Below are 18,061 nucleotides of genomic sequence, written 5' to 3' on the forward strand. Positions count from 1 at the left end.
TTTTAGAAAGAATACAAGAGAAAATAATGATAGCCCTTAGTTATAAAGAAACTGGCCACAGGGAAAGACTCCTAAGATAAAGGAATCAGGAAAGGCATGTATAATATTGACCCCTGAGCAGAAATTCCAAAGTAAAATAAGAGATAGCTTTCCACAGGGAAACACATTCCGGCCAGAAAACAGGGAGGAGGCAAAAAAGCTCCAAGGCTGACAGCTGTATGGCAAGTTTGAGAAACAGGGAGGAAGTCTATGTTTCCACGTCAGAAGGACCAATATAAGATGGGGGTGGGGAGTCTGTGTTTCCACAGCAGAAGAACCAAGGACAGACATCTGAGAGAAAAGAAGGTAAGGGCCAGGCAGTTCCTTGGAAGCCAGGTGAAATTTAAGTTTTAGTCACAATCTGTGGGAGGATATTAAGTGGCAAAATGATTCTGTCTGATTTGTACTTCTAAGGAGGTGGTTGCTTTATGAGGAGTAGGTGTTTAAATCACAAGAGCAGAAAGGACAGCGAAGCAGCCATTTGTCCTGTCCGTATGAGACACATCCGTAGCTGGGACTTGAAGGAGGAAGAGAATTAGAGACACAGATATAATTTGGAGTCAGAGCCAGTGGGGCTTTCTTATTTCATTCCTCCAACTACCCATTTAGAGAGAAACTGATTCCCAGAGATATTAAAGTGTGTGATGAATGTTTACATATTGAGAAACAGAACTGGATTCTAAACGCCATGCTAGAGGTTCTGAAGTTTCAGTGTGCATCAGGGTAAGTGGGAAATCTTAAGAAAATACCGAATATTGGACCTTGTACATGGAGGTTTTGATTTGGTAGATAGGAAATTGCATTTCAGTTAATTTCCCTGGCGTACTGCTACTGCTGATGCTTGTGTGGGGACAATATGGTAGGGACCATGGCTCTGTGAGATTGTTTCCAATGTTAGAGTGAGACTCAAGATTAGATTCCTTGCAAAAGATCGTTACTGTTGCTCTGGAAAACTTCTATCTTCGTATTCCATAAGGCACAGCAGTCAGTCTACATATACCAATTCCAATCAGAGGCCTAAGTCTAGTGGTTTTTTGTAGAGAAGAAAGGGAAATGTGAGGTGTACGTCTTTCACTTGAGAATTACTCATTGTTCCACCTGCTCAACTATGGAATCACCCCTTTTATATACAGAGAGAATTACAACCTCATCTGGAAGAATGAACTATGAACTAAGAGTCTAATTGTGCCCTTTGCATACTTTCTCCTCTGGTAATAATTGTTACACTCAACACTAAGAAACTGAGAAATTTCATATCACAATAAAAAAGTATTTCAAAGACTCTAATAAGCCTTTTTTGAAGAAATTGTTGGGTCCATTCCTTTGATTTTACAAATAAAACAGAAACTTAGGGACAAACTATTATTTTTCCAAAGATAGCACACTGTGTGGTATCAAACTGCTCCCTGCCATATGACATGTGTTGTTGTTGCTCCCAGTTCAGTGTTTTGATCAAATACATCAGGGATCCATCAGTCAGTCATCTTTGTATACTCTCTGTAACCAACCAATGAATGCCATAACTGAATTCTTTTGGATAAACGTTGGACCCTTTTGCTTTGCTTTTGTTGTTGTTTTGTTTAGTTTACGTTGGTCTAACTTATCACTGAGTTGAAAAGGAGCTCTTTAAGAAAACTGTTCTTCAAATTTCTGTAAGCTATTTCTAGATTTTTGTGTGTTGCAGTCCTGTGACTGTAAAGGGGAAACTGTATGACTGTACTCTAAGGGGGTATGAGGATATGGGTGAGGTCATCAGGAAGTGATTACAGAAGCATTATGTGCACAGCTTTCTAATTCCTCACGGATGTGATATGTATATGTGACAGCTAGATAATATTCAACCCTACAAAATGGCTTAGAGGACAGAGTGACCAGAAGATGAACACAGCAGTTAAGGTGATTTCACAGTACAGCAATAACTGCTTAATTGTCCTAGGCAGAACTCATACAGGGACCCTCGGTTTCCCCTGCGTGTCCCATAAAGTACAGCCTGTGAGGTTTTTTTTTCCTTTTCTTGCATCTAATGACAGCAATATCTTTCATCGCTACAGTTTTTTTTTTTCAAAAAGTGGGCATCAAGAACATGCTGCAAGTAACGGGAAAATAATATAGGAATGGGGATAGAAGCTCCTCACGCCGATAGAAGTGGCAAACCACAAACCAAAAATAGTATGTGGAAGCGTAATTTTAGCCTCTCTATATTGCCACAGAAGAAAATAAAACATACTAAGTATAATTTTACTCGTTAAACTTACCGTGCCAAGTTTTGTGTGAATGGATCCATTCATCTAGTGGGCTATCTCACAGTTCCATTGTCAAGCTTGCAGACTGACCAAACAATCACCGAACGTCCCAAATCTGTATTTACGGTGTTTCTATCCACCAATATCTACCATGTTGTAAGTTAAAACTGAGATTTTGATTTAGCATATCATTTATTTTAAATGACCAGAAAACAATGCATCTTTAGCTGATGAACATATTTTAAGAAAATGAATTCAATTTTTTTCCAAACCGAACCATTACGGATAATGGTAGAATTTGTATTTTTATAAACCTCGTTAACATCTGTTTTAGCTTAAGAAAACTAGATTGTCATGTGTATTTCCATGTTCACCCTGCTGTGATATGTTGATTTGGTTGAAGAATATGAAGAAATCTGGACTCACAAACCACACATATGTGGTTTGAACAGTAAAAATTCATGGATGCTGTATGGGGGGTTCCTGGGGATCCACAATGTTCCAGGGGTGACATTTTGAGTATCATAGGTGCAGATGAATATCCCCAATGTTGTTGGCAGATAAAACATTATTTTAGGTCCTCTGGCTAAAGAAGAGGCCCTGGAGCAGAGCAGATCCCTCTCTTTCTGGTTCCAAACATCCCTAGGCCTCCTGATAGCATGGGGGTGGTGCCATTTAATTTGCATGTTGGTGTTTGTGTTAGAAGTATTATGCCTCATGTGATGCTGGTGAGAGTCACATGTAAGTGATGTATATTGCTGATTGTATTCGGAATTTATGATGGTTTAAGGAGGGGAATGAATTCAGCACAGTCAGAGCAAATTCAGACAAACATTAGGTCACAGCTTAAGTAAATATGAAAAGAAGGAACTAATTCCTGTTAGAGTAAGGTCATAGGTTAATGTCGGAGTGCAAATGGCCTTAGTGTATCAGTCCTAAGGCCTTTTAAATAGTGGACATATTGTGATTTATTTATTTTTCTCTCTAGCTCACTTATAAAGTCATGAATTGTCTATAGCATCCCTGGGAGGAGAAGGGAAAATATGTACTTTTATAGTTGTCACGTATGACCCGGGTTAGTATTGCCATTTCCGATCGATGATCTTATACCCGTGCACACAAAAACCACTAATTCAGCTAAGTGAGTAAAATCAATTTATCCATCCATTCATCCATAAATTAATAAACAAATAAATGATTATGAAGGAGAACATAAAGTTTGTAGGAAAATATGATAGGGATTCTGGAAGGGGCTGGAGGGAAGAAGTTAGGGGCAGACATTATCATGGTACATTGTGTGGAATTTACAAAGAATAAATAAAAATTAAAATTATAAAAGAGAAATAATATAGTAGATGACACACAATTCTTAGGCTGTGTGTGCCAAGTGAGCTCCAAATGAGAAGGACTGAAGTTTGAAGGACAGAGGGATTCTCGAGGACATACACTGCAGAGCAAAATGTTTGTTAGGAGATGAAATGAAGGAGAGTGGTCCTGAGAACAAAGATACAGAGGCAGGAACTGGCTTACAATTACAACTAAAGACAAAGAAAACCTCTCTGCCAAGAACTTAAGATTCACTGGCTGAGGAGAAAGTAAGAAAATTGGGTGCGAGCAGATGGCAGATGCGTTTCAACATTAGCCCAAAGATATGAAATAATGGTGATGGTCTCTTAATGAGTGTCACATTGACAGCGGGTGAAGCATATTTACAGACCCCATCCAGTAGCTCAGATATACATGACTTTCTGCAATCATATTCGCTTTCTATGTTAATGAATACCTATTAACAAGAATATGCTCACTATGACTTGCCTTCTAGGGTATCTTCACATTTTCAACTGATGTCATTACAATATCTTATATCTATGCGTGTTTTGTTTGCACATATGTCTGTGTACCACGTTGGGATCTGGTGTCTGCAGAGGTCAGAAAAGAGCATCAAACCCCCCTAGAACTGCAGTTAAGGATGACTATTTGCCACCGTGTGGGCACTAAGAACCAAATCCAGGTCTTCTGCAAGAACAAGTATTCTTTACTACCGAGCCATCTTTCCTGCCTCACACCACAGTGGGTTTCGTGTTTGTTTGGCGATATTATCTGCAAAAGTGTTGGTTCTGCCCTTACCAGAAAAAAAAAATCAATCAGGTCTTATACAAAAATGAAAAAAAAAACATAAAAAAAGAGTGTATGAATAAGGGAAAAATAAAATACCACAAGTGGCATGAATCCCATTTGTTTAAAAAGTAATGTATAGGGCTAGAAAGATGGCTCAGCAAGCAAGAACATCACTGCTCATTCAGAAGACCTGAATTCAATTCCCAGCATCCACATCTGGAGTCTCTCAAATACATACATAGTTCCAGGGGGATCTGATGCATCTGGCATCTGGGGACACCTACATTCATATGCACATTCAACCCCCACAGTCACATAGACACAAAACTGAAAATAAATTTTTAAAAATTTACGAAGCAATGCAAAGGTAAGAGTTCACATATGAAAGTCAGAGGGAGTTTTATAGTGTCAAGTGTTCAACTTTGTATCATTCAAGAAGAAAACATGCGCTTCTAACCTCTGTGCCACAAAGCTCTTGTAGTTACAAGACCTCACATCAGTTCAGTGTTTCTCAACATGGGTGTGGTTAATCATCAAGTCATATTTTATATAAAATGTGACAAGAAATGTTTAGTGTTTAAAACAAAATAAGTCTGCTGAGGTTGAATTCACTATCTTCTGAGAACCCCTAGTCCTTGGAGAACTCATTTTGAAACACTATGAGAGAATGACAGTCATTGTAGTGTGGGTACCAGGTGGGCAACCATCACAAGTGAAAAAAGTAGAAGTTGTATAATATCTTGAAGCACAGTGTAAGTGTCCTTTCGGTATATATGTAAATTGAACATCTGGGATTTATAAAATATTGTTTATAATTATAAACTATATATTCAGCACTATAAGATGATTAGTTCTACCTAGAACAAACCCTGGGGACATTATATTTAAGGTAAATTGAAACTATCTGGAAAGTTTTACTAATAGTGTTGAGAATTCTAGGAAGCATATATATGAAGGTGGCAATGTAAAACTGAGTAATTCCCCCCCAGACTCATAAAGCTCACTACAAATAAGAACAATGCTATAGCCAGGCCTCTGCATTTCTTGGAAATGACTTATCTTTTCTGGATTGTTGAACCATTATAAACAATTGCAAATATCTATAGATCAACTTTGCAAAAGTTACTTAAAAGATTTTGCCTATGCCATTTCTCTTAGATATATAAAACTCTAAGGTCTACGACCAAGTCCTGCTCTTGTTTTTGTGAGAAATTTCTGGTTTGTGGGAATGAAAATAGCTAGATATGTCTGAGAATTGTTTGACCCCTTAAGTTCAAATTATATTTGCTTGAAATAGAAATTATTATTGGATAAGAGGCTTGTATGACTCCAGTGGCTGGAATATACAAACCTTGATTTAGGTCATTTCTGGCAGTTATTGAACAAAAGATTGAAATGAATAGATTGTTCATCTGTCAAAAGATGGACAGTATGACAGGGTCAAATCCCAGCACAGCTATTTAACCTTATATTTGAACTTGTGTCTTGAGATGAGACTTAGGAATGATTCTTCTGTTTTAAATGTAAAAGAATGCAAAAGATCAAAATAGTAATTTCTTTTTTGATATGAGTTTATTTAATTTTGTTTGATGTGTGAGCTCTAGAAAAGAATATTAAGGAGTCATTGTAAAGTAGCAATTCTTACATGTGGGCTTCAGTGAGATGATGTGTAGGCCATGGAGTTGAAAGTTATCATGAATTTTGATAATACAGGAGAAGTACCATCCACTCTAATGCATTATACAAATGGTATTTTCTAAGATGCACTAAGCCAAAATGTTCGCAATGCAAAGATTTTTAACTTGGTGGCCCCAAAGCATATAAGCACCTATGAACCATTTCTACCAAGCATTAGACTTTGTATAGAAAGGAAGAATCACCCAATTATAATAGATGTGATTCATCCAACATAAATGTGGTTGAAGACAGCGGTGATGTGTGGTTTTGAACTGGAGATTATCAAATGGCACATTAAAATATAAACTATCTCATTCTTTGCCCTCATATAGCAGATTAATCTGTGTGTGAATGTGAGTGTGTGTATGTGTGTGTGTGAATCAGAAGTGCCACCCATCTTGAATTTTAAGACAAGACTTCATCAATTTAGTTAAACTGGCAAACTTGTTATCTAGTGAACCCCAGAGTTATGCCTATCCATGCATCTAATTCTGTTAAACTAGCTGTCCAGTGAACCCCAGAAATATGCCTTTCTCCTCCTCCCTATTTTGGGATTGCAGCCATGTGCCCCCATGCCCAATTTGTATATGTGGATCCTAAACATTGAAGTCAGATCTTCATGCGTGTATAGGCAATGCTTTACCAGTTAAACTATCTCTCTTCTCCCAGCCACCCAATTCTTCGCCTCCCTGGGTTTCTGGGTTTCTATGCAGTTATTCACTTTAAGAGGCGTGTATTTAGATTATGTTAATTTAGCTCTTCTGAATAGATTTCATTTTGAAAGCAAAGAAAGTACCTGATGACGCTTGTCAGACACCCAATTAGTTCAGTACTAAGCAAATTAGGTGTGAGTGTCACCTCTGCCATGACAAATTGTCCATTTTTGTCAAGCCCCTTGACCCCACTGCAAGAAAAAGAATGAGACCTCAGAGTATCTAATTAGTTTGAAATTTGTAAGGTCATTCAAACTCTTTTCAAAGCCCCCCTTTCCTTCCCCATCGCCTTTGTGAGATGGCAAGGTTTGGCTTCCAGCTTTCTATAGTTTAAAAAGAATGAACCCAAGTGTTGCTGGAAGCGGGTGACATTGAAATCTGTCTCTGCAGGTGTTTATGAAGTTTACTGCTTTAACTTCAACTTGACATTGCTTCCAAGTTACATTTGTCCTTGCTTGTTTTGCTTTTTCTTTCCAAACTCTTTTTCAGAAGTTTGCTCTTGTTAATATTCCACAGATTTCTGTGCCTTTCTTGTTTGCTTTGTTCCCCCGGACTCTGCAGGGGGTGAATATGCTGCAGGTTCAATGTGTATCTGGCAGGCTAAGCCATTAGTCCTAACGGAGCTGCACACTGGCATCTCCCAGTAGAGCTCTGGGAAGATATTACCCCTTGAGCTTCCCTTCCCATTAGCAGCAGGATGATAGAGGACAGCAGCCAACTTGCAGCTCTTTCAAAGATGCAGGTTATAACCCTTCATTCAAGCTAATGCTTGTTGATGTTGTAACGTTTTTTTGAAGTTGACCCTTTTGGCCTCGCCTCTTAAGCAGCCATGCATCATCTCTATCAGGAGAGGGTTTGCAAAATTGTGTTTTGCTCTTTGAAAAACATGGAATTGCTTGTGGATGGAAAAGAAGAAAACAGCATTTAGTCAAGGACCTAGAGACCTCTGCTGGTTAAGTGACTTACTGAGTGTTTTTCTATTTTGTTTATTATTCAGAAGGTAAGATACACAACTTAGCCTTCACATTACCGATTTCCCTTTGAATTAAATTATCCATGACTTGTATCTTCACTGAATGGGTATACAAAGGTCAAGTCTGCTAAAAGACATGTTAAGAATATTAAGTAATATCTTCTGATTAATAATGGTATCAACTCTGGTTATTAAGTTAACATCAGGAGTTATTACCCTGTAGAAATGCCCCATAAATGGGTAAGTCCTCAAATCATAGCTGTGGTGATTTTCCACAGGACTTTTAGAAAAAGTCTTCTACCAATAAATATAGCTGAGAAGACAAAAGCATTAACTGTACTGTAGGCAAGAACTGATATGTATAAATATTTTCATGAAATATTGGCTATTCTATAATGTATAGAATAACAAAATATGCCTTAAATGGAAGCATGAAAACCATGGTAAAATGTGAATGATTGGGGTAGTATTCAGTATTATGAAATGTGATAATTAAATGCTTCTTTGAATTTCCTTGTGAAACTGGGGGTAGAATTTGATTTTCTAAAAGAGCTTGGTAAATCCAAGACTCACTCAAAGATGTTGACTTTAAGGATCATACAGCTAACTTTCTTCAATTACAATAATAGATGACAATATTAGTAGTAGTAGTAGTTATCATTATTATTATTTTAAATAACAACAATTATTCATCATGGGCATATAAGGGCTACAAAATGTGTCTATGTAACCTATGGGAATGAAATACGTTAGTAAGAGGTGAGTTAAACTGTTTTAATGGAAGAAAACTCAGTATGCAATGGTTTAAGTAAGTTCAACTATCTCAAGTTCATCTTTTCAAACATGAACAAGTTGCCCTCACCACTGCATTGCTTTGCATTGCAATATTATTCAAGGGCCAAAATATTTCCTAGCCCATTAAAGTTGTTTTTTTTTTTTAACCACTTTCCAGTCAAATGGGCAAGGCTCTAGGACAAGTGTCTGAGGGTTCCCTTTCTACTTTCACTAGCAACCAACTGGAAGGAACCTAGTCACCTAGTTACTTTTTAATGAAAGGGAATCGTGGGAACGTGTACGTAGGAATTCATGACCTCGTCCAAAGGTGGTTCAGTGATCCTTAAAGTTTTCTCATATTAAAAGCAAAATAATAGCAATTCTTAAGTGACAAGAATCATTTAACCCATTGTTAATAGAAGTTCTGTCAATTCTGCCTTCAGTGATTAAAAAGGTCAAGAATATGGCTCAGAAACACGGTGCTCAGAAAGGGTATACACTCTCCTTAAATGTCTTCTTGCCCTTATTTGTATGTCATTTGGAAAAGGAATTTGATTAAAAGTCCATTTTAATGTTAAATTGCTTAGAATAAAAAAAAATTGGCTCTGCAGTGAATATATGCCTCCTTGTTTTTTGTACTCTTTTAGCTCAACCTAACTGGGTTCAAAAAATAGATGATATCCATGTGGCTATGGAAGAGAGTGTCTTCTGGGAATGCAAAGCAAATGGGAGGCCCAAGCCTACCTACAGGTGGCTAAAAAATGGCGACCCACTGTTAACACGGGTAAGTAAATCGGTGGTAATTGTGGCAATTGTGTCTTAATATAATGCAGCGTTTAATGTGGCCTTGTTGCTATGGAAACAGAAAACTGTTGAGTTGTTTTCAAAATAATAAGCAACAAAATTCCATTAATGGTATAAAAAGTCCAAGTGAATAGGTTGATAGAATAAAAATTATAAATAAATCTTGTTAAACTTCTATAGCAGACCTTTGTAGCACAGATTAACACTGTAGTAGCTCTACGCTAAGAAAGCCGCACAGAATGCTTGGACTTTTTATGACTTTGCTAAGATATGTAGAAGGAGACATCACAGCATCTACTTCAAGAGAAAGAGTATTGGAAAGTCACAAGGATGACCATCAAAACGCAATGTGACTCTCAAAAAGAAATCGGAGGAACAATGATGTCCAATTCAATTTTCTTTATTGTGTTTTGCCTATGAAATATCAAATGTTACCTGGAATTTAGCATTTTCTTCAGCATCCACATTGAGAGCCAGTTTTCATGCTCAGATTTCTTTCCTGCATAGTCAACCTAGGAAAGAAAAACTGTCTGCCCTGGGCAACTGATAAAGGGAATAATTTCTTCTGATAACCCCAATCTCATGGTCACCCTCAATTCTCTGGAAGGCTCCTCTTATTTATCATTCCCTCTGTTACAAAAGTCAACAAATTGCTAGTGTGCAGGTTTCCAGTCACTTGCATTTCCCTCTTTATGAAATGTGAGGGCTAAGGATGCCTTAATCAAAGTCTAATAAAATATCCATTCAGCTAGACAGCAGTTTTTAAGAAGACAAAACTTTTTACTCTAAGTTTTTGTGTTCACTTGTGTGTGTGTGTGTGTGTGTGTGTGAAAGAGGGGGTAAATTCTTAATGAAATATAGCTTGACACTAAAATTGCATGACTTCAATATGACACACAAGAAGGTTCTCTTGTCACATATACTTACTATCTTTGATTCTGCCACCTTGATTAGTAGCAGATCATTTAAGTGTAAATAATCACAATGACAGCAATCAAGCATTTGAACAGTGATTCATTTAGAAATACGTTTTCTTCTATGTCTCTGGCTAGCCAAAAACTCACTATATAGATCATCCTGTCCTCAAACTCAAGAGACTTCTCTGTCTCTGCAGCCTAGTGCAAAGATTAAAGGCATGTGTCATCACCATGCCTGGTAGAATATTGAATTAGTTCTTACTCTTTTCTGGTCAACTCATCAGGCACTAAAAATTTGTGTAAGACCGTCTGAGATAATAACTTATAAGCCCTTAAAGGACTTAAGAAGTCTAAACTCTAAATGATAAATTTGATTGTATATTCTCCCCCTTTCCCCAGTTAACATAATGTCATAGATTAGAAGCTGCTCTTCATCTTTCAAGGGCAAGTCCACTTATTTATAGGGCATATTCATCTGAATGACTTCACTATTAAATCAACACGAATGCAAGAGAATCCTACAATTTAAATTCCATTTACCAACTGATCTGCTACTGGTTCCACTTGCCATCTGACCTGGCCCTGATTTACTTGACAGATAAGCAGATCATGTTAATGTAAATTGCTTGTATGATGACTATTTTCCTCCCGTTAGGCCCTTTTGACGTAGCATGTAGCAAAATTGCCCTAAGCTCTCAGCTGTAGAAGGTCACTATTTACTCCTCTTTTCTTTCACAGGACAGAATACATATCGAGCAAGGAACACTCAACATAACAATAGTGAATCTCTCAGATGCTGGCATGTACCAGTGTGTGGCAGAGAACAAACACGGAGTTATCTTTTCCAGCGCTGAGCTTAGTGTAATAGGTGAGTCCTTAAAGTGGAAAGAAAAAAAAAATAAGGGGAAAAAAACCCACAACTCTTTTTTTTTTCTCCCTCCTTCTGCTCTTCATCTGGACCTTGGGAGCTCAGTCCAGTGCTCTAATGTGGTTCTCTGTCTCTATCTCCATCCATCACTGGATGAAGGTTCTATGGTGATATGCAAGATATTCATCAGTGTGGCTATGGGATAAGGCCAGTTCAGGCAACCTCTCCTTTTCTTCCCAAAAACCTAGCTGGGGACATCTCCTTGGACACCCAGGAACCCCTCTAGAGCCAAGTCTCTTGTCAACCCAAAAATGTCTCCCTTAATTAAGATATCTTCTTCCCTGCTCCCATATCCACTCTTCCTCCATCTCAGCCATCCCATTCTCCCAAGCTCTCCCCTATCCTCCCCTTCTCCCTTCTCTTTCCTCCCTCTCCCCTCCCCCCACCCCGTGCTCCCCACTTTTGTCCGGCAATCTTGTCTACCTCCAATATCCAGGAGAATAAACACATGTTTTTCTTTGGGTTCACCTTCTTATTTAGCTTCTGTAGGATCCCGAATTATAGGCTCAATGTCCTTTGTTTATGGCTAGAATCCACTTATGAGTGAGTACATACCATATTCCTCTTTTTGAGTCTGGTTAAAACCCACAACTCTTTAAGTGACTAAAGTAATAAGTAAATTTGCCAACCATAAATACTCATTCCTAGATAATGTATCAAGATATCTTAAGGTTTGAGGAAGTTCTAGAAACAAGTCACATAGCCTTCAAGCGATTGGAAGAGACCACTTTCTAAGTGGGCCTCCTCTATGCTTACAGCGGCTAGCACAGCTCCCTTGGCACTCGTTTTTAATCCCTCTCCAGACCTTCCTAACTGAATTAGGTTTCAGAAATGGATCTGCTGTGATTGTTCTGAATTGGTGCAACTTCAGCTTGGAGGGAGTAGAGCTGAGTTGGTTTGGAAAGGCTAATTTGAACATCTTGCAGAGTGACCATGTTCTTCCATTTCTGAACTTTCCAGAAGGTGTGCTAGTGGTCTGCTGATGTTTCTCTGTCTTCCCTTTGGAACTGACGTCTCTGATCTACATATCCACCATCCTATCTTTCTCATTGTTTTTGCCTTTAATTATTAATGGCTTAACTCACCAATCCCTCACCAATGTATTTTCTGAGACAATCTCTCAACTTCTTTATTCACTTAATACCTTCATTTATCTTATATTCCTTTGGTGCTTATCAAATGCCAACTGTGTTCTTTGGTGTTGTACTTGGTGCTGTGGATGCAGTTTTCCCCCAGGTCAATGGAACACACTGCTCCTGGCTGCAGGGCTTTCTGTCCCATTCTCCAAACCCCAAGATGGCTTCCTCATGTAATGACTGCAGGCTCTCTACCTGGAGCACCCCTCCAATTACTGATTTTTGTGTTGACTGTTATTTGTATCCTTAATAACAGAGGCCAGGAGTATATTTTTTTAATTTATTTATTTCTTTATTAATTAATTAAAGATTTCTGTCTTCCCCACAGCCGCCTTCCCTTTCCCTCCCCCTCCCCCAATCAAGTCCCCCCCTCGTCAGCCCAAAGAGAAATCCAAACTGCCTAGGCTCCCACAAAACCAATAGGTGCAGTAATATCAAAAACCCATTGCCATTGTTCTTGGGGTCTCAGTAGTCCTCATTGTCTGCTATGTTCAGCGAGACCGGTTTTAACCCAGGCTTTTTCAGACCCAGGTCAGCTGGCCTTGGTGAGTTCCCGATAGGACATCCCCATTGTCTCAGTGTGTGGGTGCACCCCTCGCGGTCCTGAGTTCCTTGCTCGTGCTCTCTCTCTCCTTGTGCTCCTGATTTGGACCTTGAGATTTCAGTCCGGTGCTCTAATGTATGGAATATATACATATTAGAGTACTACTCAGCAGTAAAAAACAAGGACTTTTTGAAGTTTGCAGGCAAATGGATGGAAATAGAAAACACTATCCTGAGTGAGGTAAGCCAGACCCAAAAAGAGGAACATGGGATGTACTCATTCATATTTAGTTTCTAGCCATAAATAAAGGACATTGAGCCTATAATTCGGGTTCTTAGAGAAGCTAAATAAGAAGGAGAACCCAAAGAAAAACATATAGGCATCCTCCTGAATATTAACCTTCATCAGGCGATGAAAGGAGACAGGGCCAGGAGTATATTATACTTTGATAAGATCATTCCTTTTTCCCCCACTGCATTTTAAACTCTTATGATGCCAAAGCTCATAATTGTATCCTCAGGGCTGAATAAGTATATAATAGGTATTCAATAAAAAGGGATTTAAGATATACTTTCAGAAAACAGATTCATGTGCAAGCAAATACATGATTAAATAATTGGTTAATCTATTATATGGGTGTTTTTTTAAGTCCAGGAAAGCATATATCCATAGAAAGATTTTAAATTTAGCTACTATTACTAGAAAGGTAATATAAGGCCCTAAAAGCACCAAAACAATTATAAACTATTTCACCAGCACCATTTTTTTTTTTTTTTTTTTTTAGTTATCCAAGACAGGATTTCTCTATAGCTTTGGATCCTGTCCTGGAACTCTCTCTGTAGATCAGGCTGGCATCAAACTCATAGAGATCCACCTGCCTTTGCCTCTCAAGTGCTGGGATTAAAGGCATGTGCCGCCACCACCCAGCTCACCATCACCTTACTGAGAAGGTATATGTAATAGTTTTTGACTGGCCATAATCTAAGGAATATGAGGAAAAGAGCAGAGAATGAGAGCAATTTGCATAACCAATAGCCTTTCTCGTCTCTAAGTCCTGACTCTCCCACTTAAGACTGTCCTCCATGACCACCATGTAGATCTTACATCCAGAAGTATATCAATCTCAAATTGACATCTTCCAACCTCTGCAAAGGAAGGAAGGAAGGAAGGAAGGAAGGAAGGAAGGAAGGAAGGAAGGAAGGAAGGAAGGAAGGAAGGAAGGAAGGAAAAGTCTTCACAGCTACTCTTCTTGCTTTCTCTAGGCCAAACCAGGGTCTTGAAGCAAAATTACTGAGAGTTAAAAGAGCCACACAAGCTGTGTACAGCGAGCCTCAGAGAAGTTTACGAATACTTCATTTTCAAGGCATAGTTATAGTCCCAAATACCCACCTTGTAATGTCATTAACTTGGGTGCTACAACTTCAAGTCAAGATTTCTGAAAGCACAGGCACCTTCCAGTCAGAGCCTGAGGAACGAAGATAAAAACTCCTATGAAGTAATTAGCCATCCTGACTGCAGCCACATTTACCATGAGTACCATAGTGGCATCTCAGTAAAGACACGGGCCAGCCTGGCATTGGCAACAGGAGGATTGGTAGGAGCCCAGGGAGGGGAGTTTGGGTGATAGGCAGGACTAAGCATCTGAGCCCTGAACAAGTCAGATTTGACAAATACAGACAGAAAAAAGACCAATACGCCAGGGCAGAGTACAATGGCCTAAAATCACAAGGTACCTAAGATGATTCCCTCTGAATATAGAATCCTGAATGTCTTACAAACAATTGATTTATGTACCTAAAGCATAAATGGACATAATTTAGCTGGAGACATAAAACTGAAATAGTATTAATGAACAGCTTCGGAAACTCTTAAAGGACAGATTTACAATCCCATCCTTAAAAGCCCATTTTTCTTTGCAAATTTATCACATTATGTGGTTTGAGTTAATTTAAGGGCATTTCTGTGTTGACTGGGGATTCCCTAAAGTCTCACTCAAGGAGAAAACATTTGTTCTTTAAAAATGCAACATAGATAGATATTGCTTAGCTGGAGTAAACTACAGCAGTCTTTTGTTCCACAAGATACTTTGTTCCTTACAGAATAATAATAGTTTGACTCTTTGGGCTTGTATATTCTAATTCTCATTGCCTGTATTACAATTGTGAGCTTAAACTGATATTAAAGAGACAGTGAGAACTGAAATTATGTACTTTTCAATGGAGAAGAAAAAAATGTGTGTTGGCTTCGGCTATTGATACACTATTAGGACTCCTCAGTGCTATGAAGGAGATTCCCTTTAATGCTAGATAATAGCCCTAACATCATGAATAAGAGATGACTAGGAAGTATGCACTTAATAGGCTTTTCCCATGGTCAGGCTTTATGTGTTCTATGTGGATATTTAATGTATTTGTAACATGTCTATTTTTAATGGATTGAAACTGCTAAATAATTAAGGTATTGGATGCTTTGCTCACACGGCATAGAGAGGGTTTTACCTTGGGTTAGAATTACATAGAGATATCCTAGTTTGTAATGGACTCATTATAACTTACTTTTAAAAAATTCACCAAATATTTTAAAAGTTTCAAGTAACAGTTACATTTATTTCTTCTGTGTGATTCAGGTCATCATGTGTGGAGGCAAGTGTGGCATAACCCACTGAGCAATCCTACCCATCCTCCAAGTCTTTTTTTTCCACTAGTATCTTCATAGTAATATTCCTTGGGCGGTCAGAATCCCTGGTCTTCCTTGAGGTGCTGTGTATAAGCCCTGCATGATAAAAAATAATTCTATCCCTTTCTTTGACTCCTGCAAATATATTAGAATTCAAGTGAACAAAATCCTGAAATAATCAGGAAACTTGATTGTTGAATAAATCATTTTAAAGCTAATAGTAACTGTCTACACTCCTAATGTAATAACTTCTACGTATGGTCACAAAGTGGAAGGATTGCTCAATGAATTTCCAAAATGTGTGTCTCCTTGTTATGTTTGATGTAGAATATTTCTACAGTGTAGATCATTATGATATAGAGGATATCAAAATTCTTAGAGCAGAGGCTCTAAGCATTGAGGGAGTGCTCTTCGGGGGAAGGCAGTAAGATGAGAAGACTAGGCAAGGAGAAGCAGTGAGCAGAGATAAGGGCGTCATTAAGCGAACTTTAACGCAGGTGTGATATAGAGGATGGATTTTTGCAACACAGATCACATCTCAGAGTTATTTTTCCTTGAGGTAAGGACGCTGGTTTTACTTAAGTAAACATTTCAGTTAGTTCCCGGAGGCAGATATGAGGTCCTAGGTGCGAGATAGGGTATAGAATGGAGCAGATCTCTTTTCCCATTAATTTCCCATAGAAGAGAATAGTTTGGAGGCGCCAAATGCCCAACATTCATAGTACTAGAGGCCAGAAAACAGAGAACAGTTTCTGTGCCAACCAAGACACTTTGGTACTTTGTCCAATTTTCCTGGACTATGAAGGGCAGTGCAATTAATATACTAGAGAACCTTAGCCTTGTGCAGAGGATAAAGCTACCAGTGAGAAAGTCATCTACTCAGTAGTCTTTGGATATGACATGAATTTTCCAGGATTTAAATGAAACTGTAGCTGCCTCTGTCCTGAAGAAATTCTTTTTTTTTCTAGCTGTTACATAAAATATATACTGGCAACCACTATTACATTATATTTTAAGGAGATGCCACTGAGGGAATTCTCCTGTCCTGCTTTGAAAAAGGACATCTGACCCTAACAGGACACTCAAGAAACATCAAGTAACCGATGGTCCAATTAAAGTGAGGTGCAGGGTTGAGCAATTATCCAGTTAATTTGGCATTTATCCAGATGATTGGCTCCCAAATTAGAAAACCATTAAGGCTAAACTAAAAGTTATTTCAGAGGGACTTTCACAAGTGCATCTCAGCCTGATTTCGCAACTGCCTCGCCGAGCCAGATTACAAAATAATCAAATGTAGGAGTGTGAGCAGCATCTAATGAGAGGACAAATGTCTTTCTTATCCAAATGCAACTGTCTAGACAGAAACTTGCAGATGCAGGCTGTACTGTAGTTTCCCGGCCTCCCAGACCCAAATAATCACACAGAAACCATATTAATTACAAAACTGTTTGACCAATGGCTCAAGAGTATTCCTAACTAGCTCTGATACCTTAAATTAACCCATTTCTATTAGTCTATGTATTGCCATGAGGCTTTGGCTTACCAGTAAGGTTCCAGTGTCCTTCTCCTTAGGCAGATACATGGCATCTGCTAAGCCATTGATCAAAACAACTTTATTCATCAACCAATAATACTAACACATATGCAGAAGGACATCTCACGTCATCATTGAAGCACAATTAATAAAAATTCAGAGAGAGAAACTGGGGTTGATTGTGAAGAGCTAAAAAGCAAAACAGCCAGCCACTGGCTCTTTACCTCAACCTCAATCCAAAACGGCGATCCTGCCTCCAGGAATCTCAGAATGAGATTGTTTTTTGAGAACTGCTTCCTCCCATCTTGTAATCCTCTCTAGGACTCAGATTGCGGGCATGTACTGCCTGGTTTCTATGGCAACTAGTATGGCTACTGGGATTAAAGGTGCATGTCATTATGGATACTGGAATTAAAGGTGTGTGTTACCATTACTTGGTCTGTTAGGCTGACCACTGGGACTGTTTTGCTCTCAGATCTTCAGGCAGGCTTTATTTATTAAAATATAATAGAAATGCCACTACAGAAACTCAACCATCATAAAGAGGTAAGGCAAATGCTTGGATCTCAGAATCAAAGTTCAGACATTTACAAAGTTACTGAGTTCACACTTGCCAGATAGAAGAGGATGTTGTTAACCCTTCTCCCTGTCAAGACCAGGAAATCTTTTGTAAGTACCTTTTTCAAACTTGGAAGTTTGTACAACAATATAGAGTTGCTCTTGTTAACTATTCCAAAGCAAAAACACACACATAGCCTCAAAAATCAACACTATGAGTCATTTTTGTGATTATCAATTTTTCTGCACATTATAATAATCTAGGGGATCTTTCTTATGATGCTGCACTGTGCTCATGGCAGGTAATTCAACTTTTGTAACCAGAACCAGGTACCAGAATCCTCAAAACTATCTGAGTATGACTCCAATGAGATGCAAAAGTTAGTAAACTAATGTTCTTACTGATCAGATCTAAATACCATAGGAT

General features: G+C 38.4%; 1 protein-coding gene across 3 annotated transcripts in view; it reads left to right on the top strand.

Moving 5' to 3' along the window:
• LOC126506109 (contactin-4) overlaps positions 1–18,061 on the top strand; it is a 997,903-nt gene that overhangs the window by 804,354 nt on the left and 175,488 nt on the right. For all 3 annotated transcript variants that reach the window (XM_050149411.1, XM_050149413.1, XM_050149412.1), the window contains 2 exons: positions 9,185–9,321; positions 10,997–11,126. In XM_050149411.1, the coding sequence (XP_050005368.1) occupies positions 9,185–9,321; positions 10,997–11,126 (267 nt within the window). The remainder of the gene's footprint in view (positions 1–9,184; positions 9,322–10,996; positions 11,127–18,061) is intronic.

The sequence above is a fragment of the Alexandromys fortis genome, unplaced genomic scaffold, assembly GCF_014885135.2.
Source record: "Alexandromys fortis isolate MF-2015 unplaced genomic scaffold, M_Fortis_MF-2015_v1.1 scaffold_48, whole genome shotgun sequence".
In the NCBI taxonomy this organism is placed as follows: Eukaryota; Metazoa; Chordata; class Mammalia; order Rodentia; family Cricetidae; genus Alexandromys; species Alexandromys fortis.